The sequence below is a fragment of the Notolepis coatsorum genome (genome assembly GCF_963971535.1).
Source record: "Notolepis coatsorum genome assembly, chromosome: 10".
Taxonomy (NCBI): Eukaryota; Metazoa; Chordata; class Actinopteri; order Aulopiformes; family Paralepididae; genus Notolepis; species Notolepis coatsorum.
The window spans coordinates 14,145,230-14,160,070 of NC_140174.1; the positions used below are offsets into that span (position 1 = coordinate 14,145,230).

General features: G+C 44.5%; 1 protein-coding gene across 2 annotated transcripts; it reads left to right on the top strand.

Moving 5' to 3' along the window:
* Positions 1-863: 863 nt before the first annotated feature.
* Positions 864-9,419, top strand: LOC311235826 (retinol dehydrogenase 13-like). Of its 2 annotated transcripts, XM_084323331.1 has the most exons (7): positions 864-1,031; positions 1,631-1,749; positions 3,949-4,104; positions 4,592-4,696; positions 5,995-6,207; positions 6,647-6,748; positions 8,237-9,419. In XM_084323331.1, the coding sequence occupies exons 1-7, from the start codon at positions 967-969 to the stop codon at positions 8,584-8,586; spliced, it is 1,110 nt and encodes a 369-aa protein (XP_084179457.1). In that variant the 5' UTR covers positions 864-966; the 3' UTR covers positions 8,587-9,419. The 2 variants fall into 2 exon arrangements, with proteins under 2 accessions (XP_084179457.1, XP_084179458.1); XM_084323332.1 differs by lacking the exons at positions 864-1,031; positions 1,631-1,749 and adding an exon at positions 1,914-1,931.
* Positions 9,420-14,841: the final 5,422 nt, after the last annotated feature.

Genomic DNA, 14,841 nt, shown 5'->3' on the forward strand with positions numbered 1-14,841 from the left:
GGCCGACCCATCCCACCCCGGTCACAGCCTCTTCACCCTGCTCCCCTCTGGGAGAAGGCTGAGGATCCCAAAGGCTGTGAAAGCTCGACACAGACTGAGCTTTTTCCCCTCAGCCGCCAGGCTGATCAATGCCTCAGGCCCCCCCCCCCCCCCCCCTCGGTACCCCCCCCCCCCCCCCCCCCCTCTGCCCCCAAGTGACACTGGCTCAATGACATTGACTGCACTGCACTAGTCCGTACTGGATCTCTGCACACTTCACTTTATATATATATATATGTATTTTATTTATTGATTAATCCCCCACTGCACTGTTTTCGTTTCTTGTCTGTGTTGGTGTTTGTTTACTGTGAAAAAAGAAAGAATACATACGCTGTATTGCTGCAACAATTACCAATGTGTTTTACACAAATGGCTCAGTAAAGGAATCTGAATCTGAATCTGAATCTGAATCTGAATCTGAATCTGAATCTGAATCTGAGTCTAGTCACTGGCAGTGTCAAGTCACTTATATAGCCTATATTCATGTATTGTGTTAACTTCTAATTAATGAATACATACAATAAATAAAATAAATAAACAAACAAACAGAATACCTCATTTTCCAGATCTGGAACCTCAAGGATTAGTCACCCAGACCACCTGGTCATACAGCACAATGAGTAGGCGCAAGAATTTCCATGAAAAAAAAATTATAATCCTGCTTTTAATTTAATTATGTAAACTCTAACGTTTTAATAGCCTCGCTAAACTCCAAAATAGAGACTACACTTCCCACAATGCAAAAGCCCCGTGCTTTGATCGGTCTTCGTTGTGATTGGTCAAATACAAGGGACGTGATGACGCTTTAAACGTGCGCAGGGTAACCTTGTGTATCAGTAGTGTTTTCTCAAATCAGCTATTTCACTCAGGTTTTACTGTATAAAACATCCCAATGACATGTTTTGTAGCATTTATTAATCGATAATAATGAGCAAATATATTCTTCCAGTTTCTGTTTTTGGGACAGTGTTTGGTTGCGCTGTTTTATTGAAGTGAGTAGCCATTGGCAATGTTGTGTGTGTGTAAAAGTACTGTAGTTATTGCACTACCGAATTTGTATGTCATTAATGTCTTGAAAGCACGGATGCATTATATTAGGTTATTTATTATTTAGCATACACAAATACCCCCAGCCGTTGTGTTAAAGGAGCCACTGTTGATAACTACTGTTCTATTCTCGATTTAGCCTACTTTTATGCTGGTTTTTACACCTGGAAAACTAAAGTCACTCTTAATTGATTCTATTTTGCTCTATTTATTGGTGCTTTGCAACATTATTCTGACTCAAAGCTGAGGCTATATCTTACCCAAATGTGTATTATCACATTGATATTAGAACTGTAAAATAAATGGATTTAGAAATGTTTTTGTATCAAGATTATTATTATTAGTAGTAGTAGTAGTAGTAGTAGTAGTAGTAGTAGTAGTAGTAGTAGTAGTAGTATTATTTGAGATGGCTATACTTTGTTGAAATGTGTTAATAATTTGTGTGTGAATGTCTGAGTGAATGGATGAATGTGAGGCATAAAGTGCTTTGGATACAATGCAGTCCATTTACCATCCATTCACTTGTAATTATTTCTCCTCATAGGGGCCATATGACTGGGGGCCCTTGTCCCAGTAAGGCTACTATTAAAGGGAAGACTGTGGTGATCACAGGAGCAAACACAGGCATCGGGAAAGAGACAGCTAGAGAGCTGGCCAAGAGAGGTAACCTTATAGAGAGACAAGAGAGGTAACCTTATAGAGAGACAAGAGCGGTAACCTTATAGAGAGACAGCTAGAGAGCTGGCCAAGACAGGTAACCTTATAGAGAGACAAGAGAGGTAACCTTATAGAGAGACAAGAGCGGTAACCTTATAGAGAGACAGCTAGAGAGCTGGCCAAGAGAGGTAACCTTATAGAGAGACAAGAGAGGTAACCTTCTAGAGAGACAAGAGAGGTAACCTTCTAGAGAGACAAGAGAGGTAACCTTATAGAGAGACAAGAGAGGTAACCTTATAGAGAGACAAGAGAGGTAACCTTCTAGAGAGACAAGAGAGGTAACCTTATAGAGAGACAAGAGAGGTAACATTATAGAGAGACAAGAGAGGTAACCTTATAGAGAGACAAGAGAGGTAACATTATAGAGAGACAAGAGAGGTAACATTATAGAGAGACAAGAGAGGTAACCTTCTAGAGAGACAAGAGAGGTAACATTATAGAGACAAGAGAGGTAACATTATAGAGAGACAAGAGAGGTAACCTTCTAGAGAGACAAGAGAGGTAACATTATAGAGAGACAAGAGAGGTAACCTTCTAGAGAGACAAGAGAGGTAACATTATAGAGACAAGAGAGGTAACCTTATAGAGAGCTAAGAGAGCTAACGTTAAGAGGGGGGTTATAAAACATCTTAGTGATCCTTTGGTGTATCTTATTTTGTCACACGCCTGTGTGTCCATCCCTGGTTTTGAATTGAATTGATTGAAAATTGTATTAACAGATTGCAGAATGGGTACAGTACAGTACAGCTCAATACATACAATTGTTAAGGGGATGCAGACCAGAGAAAGACTTTCGTCTTGTTTACATCAGGGTCCCCCATTTTCAATTCATCATAACATATATGACATACATGACATACAGATAGACAGTACTGCTACATCTATACATTTATGACATACCAGATTTGCAAATACAGTACTGTTTGTGATACGAAAAGAGTCCAGAAAAGAGAGTATATACATTTGACATAGAAACTGTACATTGGAGGAGGTTGGGGGGGGGGGGGGGGGGGTTGGGTAGGAGGAGTGGGTGGGGGACACTGTACAACTGAACAAGCAAAACTGTACATTGGAATATTGACAAGACCATACTTGGTCATTTACTGTACATTGGGGGGGGTTGTGTTAGGACATTTACAGGGGCCAGTTTAGAATTGCAGTCTCCCGTAGGTGTTTTTTGAGAGTGTTTTTGAAAGTGGGTAGTGATTCACATTCCTTTACAGCTTTGGGTAGGGCGTTCCACATTGATGTGGCATAATTGCGAAACGTGTTTAGTCCCTTGTTTGAGCCGAATCTGGGTTTAACATGATTTGTGGAGCTCCCTCTGGTGTTGTGATCGTGGTATTCACTGACCTTTGGGAAGTATTTTGACATGTACATGGGTACCTTGGACGTGTAGTGTATCTTGTAGACCAGGCCCATTGCAAGTTGCTGTACTCTGTCGTCTACTCTAAGCCATCCTAGGTTGTCAAAGTGGGCAGGGGTGAGGTGGGTTCTAGGAGTAAGGTCAAGCAGTAGTCTGACCAGTTTGTTTTGAGATGTTTGTAATTTTGTTTTTAGCGCCTTTGAGGTGCTTTGGTACCATGAGGTGCATGCATAGTCGTAGTACCCTTGAATGAGTGCTCCTGCCAGAGTCTTCAGGGTATTCTTGTTTACCAGTGAGGAGATCCGGTACAAGAATCGTGTTCGTTGGTTGACTTTTTTTATTACATTGGATGCCATTTTGTCACAGGAAAGATTTGCCTCTAGGATGGAACCCAGGTAGGTAATATCTTCTTTCCTTGTGACAATATTGTCACCCACTGTAACTGAGAAGCCGTCGGTCTTGCTGAGTTTGTTATTTGAACCGAAGAGAATGGACTCTGTTTTGCCCATGTGTAATGATAGTTTGTTATCAGCGAGCCATATGCAGATTTTGCCTAGTTCTGAGCTGAGGGTTTTTTCAACCTGTAACTTGTTCTTGTCAGAGACCAGCAGGGCTGAGTCGTCCGCAAACAGGAACAAGTTGCAGTCACAATCTGACATGTGATGGTGTGATGCATATGAGAGGTTTTAGTGTAGATGAGGTATTTAGAATAACCAAACGTATTCTTATTATTTAGCGGGGTCGCTTTGCTTTCGCTGACACATCTCTCACGCCGTCAGGAGGCCGTGTGATTATGGGATGTCGAGACATGGAGAAGTGCGAGGCCGCGGCCAGGGAGATCAGAGGGAGCACCTTGAACCACCAGGTCTACGCTCGTCACCTCGACCTCGCCTCCGTCAAGTCCATCCGCCAGTTCGCTGAGACGGTCAAGCGAGGTGAGAAGCGGCGCGCAGACAGTGACCTCAGAACATGCTGTATGGGATTTCTATACAACTTATACAACATTTATTCCAAACTACTGGAAAAATTATGCAAGAAGGTGGAATCTTGAAGTAGGAATGTGTAGCATGAGTTCATTAAGTTTTTGATATAAAATTATGAAATTTGTCAAACTTATTCCAGGCAATCAATATGGACTTATTTATTTGTTTGTTTGTTTCAAATCTGAATATAAAAAATATGAGAAAAATAAACAGTATATATACAGTATACACAAATAGACCACTGCAATAATACCACAGTATGACAGTACCATGTGTGAAGTCTGGTACAGATTTTTTTCTTTTCTTTTTTTTTTAAAGAATAAATAGTTCTTTCTCAGTCTTTTACTGAAATTAGAAAGTGGTTCTACAGTCCCTGTACCCTCATACACAGTTTTTCTGTCTTAATAACATGTTGTTATTTTATCCCTATGCATTGTAGAAGAGCAGCGTGTGGACATACTGATAAACAACGCAGGAGTGATGAGGTGTCCGTCATGGAAGACGGAGGACGGGTTTGACATGCAGCTCGGTGTCAATCACTTGGGTACGCTCCTCCACTCACCTGTCTCCAACCCCGCCCTCTTTTCTTCACCCTGCAACCACAACTGTTGCTTCGAGGGAGGGCTGTCGGGAGATTAAATAGTATTAAATATATGAAATGTTTGTTTTTTGCGGGCCTACCAGGACCTCGGTGCGTCTGGCGAGAGCTTGTATGGAACGTGCGAGAATTTAAATTGGCGCCAGCTCAGCCGCCAGTTCAGTGTCGCTATGTGTTGTTTTCTTCTTGCTAGTATGGTCATGAAATTGGTATTACATTTAGCTCTAAGTGGTATTAAAAAGTCTTAAATTGAACTTGTTGAAACCTGCAGATATCCTGGTTTAGTAATAAAGTTACAGTATGTCATGCAGTGTTGTAGTCGAGTCACTAAATCTCGAGTCGAGTCTCGAGTCCCCGGTGTTCGAGTCCGAGTCACCAAAGAAGAGCCCGAGTCGAGTCCCCATCACCCTAGTCCGAGTCCAGGTCATCAAGGTTGAGTCCACTCCACTCTGGCAGTCAAAGAGCTGACGTACAAATAAAAAAAGGGTCTACATTAAACAAAAAAGACATGGCGGTCACCGTTTCAAAGGGAGTTTATTTACTTTGTGAATAGCCAAACGAATGCACTAGCCGTGAATATCTTATGCCAAATGATTAGGGCCTATTATTATTATTTTTTTGTATCTACTTTTTCTCAGATTTTTCTATTTTTTTCTCCCATCCCAATTTCGTATCGTCCAATTCTACCCTCCCCTGTCTCGAACGCTGTTAGGCCATGCCTCCCACAAGCCGGCTGCAATGTGGACGAAGCCTTGCATCACGTGTCCCCTCCGATACTCGAGAAAGCAGCCGTCGCATCTTTTCACCTGCACAGCGCGATCTCTCAGCGTCGGGGGTCTGCGTTTGGAGGGCACGCCGCCCCCGTCGCTTCCTGATTCTGCTGCGCAGGCGCACCAACCGACCTGTAGGAGTCGCTGTCCACAACTTCCGATCCCCACCCATCAGCTTCCCACCCCCTAATACTGCCAATTGTATTAGTATGAACGACCAGCCAAGCTGATAGCAATGTGGAGAGCTGGGCTCGAGGGGCCTATTATTTATATTATATATTTTTTAAATTTGTAAATTATTTTTAATAACTATCAATTAACAAGTCCGAGTCTGCAGCTTCCGAGTCCGAATGCAGTCAATGCTCGAGTCCAAGTCAGAGTCATAAGTGCTCAAGTCCAAGTCGAGTCACGAGTCCTGAAAATCAGCCCTGGACTCTGGTCCTACAACACTGCTGTCGTGTATCTTTCTTTCAGGCCACTTCTTGTTGACCAATCTGCTGCTGGAGCGGCTGAAGGAATCCGCCCCCAGTCGAGTGGTCGTGTTGGCTTCTCTCGCCCACATCGTCGGGGAGATGGACTTCGACGACCTGCACTGGGAGAGGAAGAGGTTCGACACCAAGCGGGCGTACTGCCAAAGCAAGCTGGCCAACGTTCTGTTCACCAGAGAACTCGCCAGGCGGCTGGAAGGTAGGCCCCTGCGGCCCCTGCGTGCGTGCGTGTGTGGGAGGGAGGCAGGCAGGGTGGGAGTTTAATACATGTTGTTCTTCCGTAGTCGTGAATATGTATCTTTTTTCTTTTTTTACAAACAAATCGTGCTGTATAACATTGTATTAGAAAAACATAGAAGGTGCTAACATTACATACACACAAATATATAAAATAAAACACGTACAATACATTACCATTAGTAATAGTACAAACCTGCTTTAGAAAGTGTTTTATTGACATCTCATAAGTATAAACTATTGTTGTAGCCAAGAGTTAAGAGGGTATTTATTGCCTCTATAATCAATGAAGGGTTGCCAAGCCTTATGGCAACATCTCAATAGGACCTTTGAATATGATATACTGATATGGGTTCTCATTCGCTTGTGTGTGTGTATGTGTGTGTCTGTGCTTGCACTAGGTACTGGGGTCACGGTGAACGCCCTGCACCCTGGCGTCGTGGCCACAGACCTGGGGAGACACACCGGCCTCCACAAGTCACAGTTCTCCAGCTCGGTGCTCAGTGAGTAGTACGCCGCCTCCTCATTGGATACTAGGGCTGACCCCGATTAGTCGAATAGTCGACTAATCAATCGAAAGGAGCCGTAGTCAACTGCAAAAAAATATATATTATAATATTATTTATTTATTTATTATAATTTTTTAATCATTCTTTCCAAAATAAAAAGAGGCCTAGAAGCGTGGCTAACACTAATGGTGCGCATACCAGAGGCTAACTGCCTAAGAAAACAGGCACAGAGGCACTGAAAGAGGATTTCACTCGTCTAATGAACACACTAGACTAGACAAATATCAAGATGTATCCATCTGTGGACCAATTGCATGCTTTCACAGAGGACAAGGAGCCTTCCGTCGACTCCTTCAGACATTAAGCACCCCCACACAGCCCAAATGGAATGATTAAAAATGTAAAAAAAAAATTTCATACTTATTTTTTTTCATAGTCGACTATCTGCAAATTTTGGCGACTACAAGTCGACTATACAAATCCTTAGTCGGGGACAGCCCTATTGGATACCATTTTCTTCTTTTTGGAAACCACTCACTTAGGTTCTCTTACCCCTCTGGGTGTTGCAGTAATTAATTGGCCATATGGTTTACTGCCCCGGCCGCTCATCGAGACCTCATCATCTCACACGGCTCACAGGAGCATCGTCCCCCCAGCTGCTCCGACTGGAACAGAGCTGTCCGGCGGGAGGCAACAACTTGTGACCCGAACTAGGATGGAGCGACAGGCTCCTCTGGGAGACGTGTTGTTGGCACAGGGTTAACCCTTTCACTGCCACACTACAGAAGGTTAACCCTTTCACTGCCACACTACAGAAGGTTAACCCTGTCACTGCCACACTACAGAAGGTTAACCCTTTCACTGCCACACTACAGAAGGTTAACCCTTTCACTACCACTGCCACATTACAGAAGGTTAACCCTTTCACTACCACACTAGAGAAGGTTAACCTTTCACTACCACACTACAGAAGATGAACCCTTTCACTACCACACTACAGAAGATGAACCCTTTCACTACCACACTACAGAAGGTTAACCCGTTCACTGCCACACGACAAAGAGTTAACCCTTTCACTACCAGGTCCGTGGCGATTCCTTCTCCCTCTGTTGACCCCTGCATCCTCCCTCCTTCTCCCTCATGGTGACCCCTGCGTCCTCCCTCCTTCTCCCTCATGTTGACCCCCACGTCCTCCTTCCTTCTCCCTCATGTTGACCCCCACGTCCTCCTTCCTTCTCCCTCATGGTGACCCCTGCGTCTTCCCTCCTTCTCCCTCATGTTGACCCCTGCATCCTCCCTCCTTCTCCCTCATGGTGACCCCTGCGTCCTCCCTCCTTCTCCCTCATGGTGACCCCTGCGTCCTCCCTCCTTCTCCCTCATGTTGACCCCCACGTCCTCCTTCCTTCTCCCTCATGGTGACCCCTGCGTCTTCCCTCCTTCTCCCTCATGTTGACCCCTGACCCCTGCGTCCTCTCCCTCCAGGTCCCTTTTTCTCCCTCATGGTGAAGGGCCCGCCACTGGGGGCCCAGCCCAGCGTCTACCTGGCCGTGGCGGAGGAGCTGGACGGCGTGAGCGGACGCTACTACGACGTGATGACGGAGAAGGAGCCGGCGTTTCAGGCTCTGGACGACCAGGCGGCCCGCAGGCTGTGGGAGGTCAGCGCCGGCCTGGTGGGTCTGGACCCGGAGCAGGGCCAGGCCGCCACACCTCCACCTCCACCACCACCACCATCAGACTGTCAGGGCGGAGTCTGTCACACTAGCCCCGCCCCCACACAGGGACAGAACTCAGAGTCCAGGCCGGCTCCTGCTGTCTGCGTCGTGACGTCGTAGGTCTGGAGCAGCTCAGCACCGGGAAGGAAGCACCTTAGAGCGTGAGCTCAGACGCCCGGGAGACCAACAGGAACAGCTGTTTTATTGACCGACTCATTTCTGTTTGACTTTTTTATTTTCAATTTCTTATCCCATCAGGATTTGTTGTTGTTTGTTGTTGTGGAAGAAGGAAGGGTCATCATCACGTCACTGTGTAACCTTCGTACTGTCTTTTACTATCACGCACTTTGCTACTAAATAATCCTCCTTGTCTATATTACTACCTACTATACTAATTATGTCTCTACTACTATGCACTCAACACCCCAGTTTCAACACTGTTTGATGAACATTGTTACTCAGCTGATAGAGTTGTACCCTTCCTGCTGACTTGTCGCGTACAGAACTTGTAAGTCGGTTTGGATATAAAAGAGTTCAGCTAAATTACTAGATGTAATGTAGAGCTGTAATGTATCGGTGCCAAATTTTAACACAGGCTTCAATAGAACTGCCACCAAAGTCTGTCACCAAGCAGAGCGTAGAACGCTGCTGTTCTGACGTGACGACCCTTCCTTCTTCTATAGTCTCCTTGCAGTGTCTTGTGAATATTTCTCACCGCCATTATGTCTTCAACTGCCGTTAACCCTTGCACTGCCACGCGGCAAAGGGTTGACCCTTTCACTACCACACTACAGAAGGTTAACCACACGATTGAAGTCTCGCTCAAAACCTTTGGTTTCCAAAATAAAGCTATATTATTTATATGATCTGACTGACTACCCGAGGGAATGCATATCCAGAGTCCTGTGTTCATATCGATGCACAACTTCCACCGATCACTAATCTCAACCCTTTCACCGCCGCACTACCAAACGGTTAACCCTTTCACTGCGACAATACACAGAAGGTTAACCCTTTCACTGCCACACAACAGCCGGTTAACCCTTTCACTGCCACACTACAGAAGGTCAACCCTTTACTATCACACTACCGACGGTAACCGTCGGTAGTGTGATAGTAAAGGGTTAACCTTCTGTAGTGTGGCAGTGAAAGGGTTAATTGCATCATGGCTCCATGTGCGCCGGGTCCTTTTGGGACTGGTTGAATCTCATCACGTCCATCGCATCGACGATGGTCGAAGAACAAAACCACCTATCTGAAAAACTTTGTTTTCGTGTTTGTTTTCTTCCAGAATGCAATTGATTCACAATACCCAATACAATAAGTTCAAGTTCAAGTTCAAGTTCTTTAATAGTTGTCATACAGAAGTACAGAATACTTTCATACAAAATGCTTCTTACTGTTACGCTCCAGAGACTGTGCTAGACAAGATAGTATCAAATAACATAATAACATAATATAGCATGAATTTAGAAGAAGAAAATGAGGTCACAGTGTTCGGTATAGACATATGTACAATGTTCTGAGTTACCATATAATATACAATACACAATACTATGCAGTGTACTAATGTACAGTACTATCTAGTGCAAAGCAGAAATGGGATGAGGTACAATTTTAGGTACAATTTACAGTAAGGTGTACGAGTTGTAGTGCAATCCTTCATCCATAAATATAAAGTGTGGGGAGTGGGTGCTACAGTGTGTTTGTTTAAAGTGGGTGTGTGCTATAAAGTGTGTGGAGTGGGTGCTACAGTGTGTTTGTTTAAAGTGAGTGTGTGCGTGTGGATGTGTGTGCTATGTGCGTTTGGTGGTTGTTGTTTAGTGTTCATTCATTGTTCGTTTAGCAGCCTGATGGCCTGGGGATAGAAGCTACTTCTGAGTCTTTCTGTGCTCGCCTTGAGACTCCTGTATCGCTTGCCTGACCGCAGCAGTTCGAAGAGGCAGTTGTTTGGGTGACTGGAGTCTTTAATGATTCTCTTAGCCTTGCCCTTGCAACGCTTGTAGTAAATGTTCTGGAGGGTGGGGAGCCCCCCTCCAATTGTGCGTTCGGCTGAACGTGTCACTCTTTGTAGTCTGCTTTGGTCTTTTGCAGTGCTATTCCCAAACCAGGAGGTGATGTTGCCGGTCAAGATGCTCTCTATTGTACATGAGTAGAAGTTCTTAAGGATCTTCTGGCTGACTTGGAACTTCCTTAGGCGCCTGAGGAAGTAGAGGCGTTGTCGTGCAATAAACAGTTTATGGACTATATTACTATATTATGTGTTAACAATACCGACCAGGTATTAGTGCCTCGCAAAGTGCAGATATGAGGTTTTTCCCAATTTTTTTTGTATGCAGATAGGAGGTTTTGTTTTTCGGCCATCATTAATTATGCTTTAATGCGGTCGACTGTATCAGCATTTCCTGAGAATGATCGCGCAGCCTGGTACCATCAGAGATATCCCATTCTTTTATTTTATTTCAAACCTTTATTTCAACTCGTGAGACACAGAGGTTACCCTCATTTACAGCGGCGACGAGCTCACAGAACAAGACACAGTTTATCAGCTATTTCATACAGGCACAATAAATAAGAATAAACAATAGAAAATCAGCTAAGACGGTTACAAGTCGACACAGTGGTCGACAGTGGCTCAGGAGGAGGTAGAGCGGTCCTCTGGTAATCCGGAGGTTCCCGGTTCGATCCCGCTCCTCCTGGGCAGCGTGTCAAAGTGTCCTTGAGCAAGACACTTAACCCCTAACTGCTCCCGATGAGCAGGTCGGCACCTTGCATGGTCGCCTTCGCCGTCGGTGTGTGAATGTGTGAGTGAACGGGTGAATGGAACAAAATTGTAAAGCGCTTTGGATAAAAAGCTGCTATATAAATGCACCATTTAACATTTGGTTGGAGATCATACTTTTAAATGCAGCAAGAGAAGGAAGAACCTTCAGCTTCAGAGTCAGAAGGATTATGATCAACAATGGAGCCAGTTTATTTTTTCTCATGATATCATCATTACTAAATCAAGCATAATGTGTCCTGGGGGAGGCGTGCGTCTTCTCCATGTCTCTCAGTATATATTTAGGCTCAATGTGTTTCCCCTCATTTTGCCATCTTCCATTGGCTCAGCAAACCCTCCCTCCACAGATGGGAGATAGTTTGTTTTAATACCAAACAGCGCCATCTGGCAGTGAGACACCGAACTGCAGCAGAGTTGAAGCAGAGAAGTGGAAGCGTTGATATCGGAGTCAGAAGTGCATTTACACGTACTAGGACTCTGCCCTGGTGGATTGGTGCATACATCTACAATTTATTTTTTTAAATTATTTACAAATAATGTTTACACAAAAGTAGGATTGTGTGTGAGTAGTACAATGAACAAGTACAGTACAATGCAAAGAGGTTTGGTATCCAACCAGAGTGCAAATGTAACCGTGAAGTGCAACAGTAATATACAATGTGCAGGTGATTAAATGTGATATATTGAAGAGGTTTGATTGATGACACAATTGATTGATTGATTGATGTACTGTTTTGAATGGCACTTGAGTGTGTCAGAGTAATACTGTGACACTATTATGAGCAATATACTGCTGAGTAATAGTGCTAATCAGTTGTATGTACAGACAGAGTTATACTAGAATCATTATGTGCAGTGATGCATGTTTTACTACACTACAGTGATACCGTTTTTACTACTTTTGTTGATGGATGAAGGGTTAGTCATAAATATGTGCTGCAGATAAATATTGTGTGATCAGTGTTTTCTGCTTCATTCAAGGATAAATATAGAAAGCGCTGATGAATACAGACTAATGCAGCAGCAGAAAGATCATTAGATTGTCTTGTGATCTGATCAAACGAACAACATTATAGGCATGATCGGCTTTAGAGACCCCCTTAAAGGGGCTGTTCACACTTTTTTTTATCCACTTTTTCCTCCTTATTTTTCTCCCATCCCAATTTCATATTGCCAATTCTCCCCTCCCCTGTATGGAACGTTGCTAGACTATGCCTCCCACTGGTGACTGGTCGCTCGTAGTGAGGATAGAAGCCTTGCATCACGTGTCCCCTCCGGTACACGAGGAGGCAGCCTGTTGCATCTTTTCACCAGACAGCGCGGTCTCAGTGGCGAGGAGTAACGCGTGGGAGGCTCACGCTGCCCCCGATACTTCCTGCTATATGCTATCATACAGAGTTATATGTATACACACGCGTTCCATTATGTCCTATATGCATTTCACCTTGCTTCACCTCTCTTGGAAAAAGGTGGATGAAGTGACCGCACATTCACAAGCACGCACACATTTTACACAACTGATGTTTTTTTTGTTGTTTTTATTTTTTTTAAATGGCCAAGCTTTTACTGTAGACAGTAATTGCAGGCACTATGGAGCGAAAAAGCCGCCCCAAATGTATCTGAGGGATCCATTTCATGGGACTCTTCCCGTCAGTGAATCCCCAAATACACATCGGTCACAGGGTCGCTCGCTGTGCTAATGCACACTGATGAGCATCGACCCTGGAAACTCTGAGAGCATGGAACCATTTAACCCGGCATCGGTTTACCAGCAGAGACCCTCGCTGGTGCCCAAAGAGCTGCTGGTCATCGGAGACGGGGAGGAGGGCCAAGATCAATAGTTAACCTTTTGCTCTCTGGAAAGAAACAAGCCAATAGTCTAGATACGTTTGAGTGTCTGTTATTATATTTATATTATATTCATATTTAATAATAATAATAATAATTTCTTAGATTTATATAGCGCCTTTCAGGAAACCTGTTACATTCAATCCTAAAATATGGCTCGTGTAGGCCTTGAATGCAAAGTGGTGGACACAGGACACTGGACAAAAGTTATCAAAAATAACAATTTATTCGCACAGCAACTAATTTAGAGAACAAAAAGATGGGGAGGTGGGTGCTCCAGACTCCCTAGTTCAGGATATAATTATAAAGTAAAGCACAAAGGCAAAAAGGACAACAAGCCAAAAATAGATAAGTCAAACAGTGAGCAGGTGAGACTCTGGAGAGCTGAGATCTCTTGTGAAGTGGGAGACTTGACAACTGCTCCCTGCACTGCATTTGTAGGGCGTGGTGCCTCATCACCACACCTGTGATAAATTAGAAAGCGGCCATTTTAAACACAAGCTAAATGACAACAGAAAGAAAACAGTGTGTCAATCAAACCACCAATTAGTGACAACAACACACTACTACCACAATGTGAATATGCACCACAGACAGTAAGTATCCCTCCACCATGTGAAAGTAATACGTAACACCCCCACACCGAAATGTATGTTCTTCTCCCAACTATAGCCCAAAGAAACCATCACCAAGAGAATGAACATGAATAAATAAGGGGATACTTACCAACCTCAACTATACCAAAAATTACACAACCACACATACTAAATACGTGCGGTGCCTGTACTGTGTTGAGTGTGAGTCCCTTTTATAGAGTCACACTCAACTGTACACCAAAAATTATCCGTAACCCACTGCCCATGAGCCACTACCACAGCCGGGATAATGCGTCAGCCAGCACATTATCCTTACCTTTAATATGAAATATCTCAATATTAAAAGCCTGCAGGAACAAACTCCAGCGCATTAAACGTTGGTTCTTGTTCCGCATGTTGTTTATGAAGACCAACGGATTGTGATCCGTGTACACCTTGAGAGGCATGTTAGACGACCCAATGTATACCTCGAAGTGAGAGAGAGCCCAAATCATGGCCAACGACTCCTTCTTAATCGTCGAGTACACCACTTGGTGCCGATTAAACTTCCTCGAGAAGTATGAGATGGGGTGTTCAATACCCACGTCATCCTCCTGAAGCAACACAGCCCCCGCACCGAGATCACTGGCGTCGAACGCCAACTTAAACGGCCTCGAAAACACGGGCGCAGCCAAAACTGGGGCATCGACCAATATGGATTTCACCTGGCCAAAAGCAAAGGCGTACCTGGCATCCCACTCGAAGGGAACCTTCGGGCTCAACAGGTCCGTCAGAGGCGCGGCAACTGCCGAAAAGTTCCTACAGAAGCCCCTGTAGTACCCGGCCATACCCAAGAAGCAACGGAGGTCACGCCGAGTAGCAGGCTGCTTAAAAGCCACAATGACGTCATCCTCCCGCTCCAACTCATCCCCTGAAAGACAGGAAAAACCGTCACCAACAGTTTGCACAACTGCACAGGTCGAGACTGACCCGGCAGGGACGCGTGAATATTAAAGGCAACCAACTTGGGCGTGTGCTAGGGCGGTCACGTGGCCGTGCGGCCAATCAGGGAAACGCTGAACGAAAAGCTGAATACAAGTTGGTTGCCTTTAATATTCACGCGGCAGGCGTAGGTTCGAAATTGGAACAAGGGAGAGAGACAACATCCCC

Excerpts from the sequence above, each read along its gene's own strand:
- LOC311235826 (XM_084323331.1), top strand. The coding sequence starts at position 967 with ATGAGCAAATATATTCTTCCAGTTTCTGTTTTTGGGACAGTGTTTGGT. Across the intron at positions 1,750-3,948 it reads TAGAGAGCTGGCCAAGAGAG|GAGGCCGTGTGATTATGGGA; the intron begins GTAACCTTATAG and ends TCACGCCGTCAG. Across the intron at positions 6,208-6,646 it reads ACTCGCCAGGCGGCTGGAAG|GTACTGGGGTCACGGTGAAC; the intron begins GTAGGCCCCTGC and ends TGCTTGCACTAG.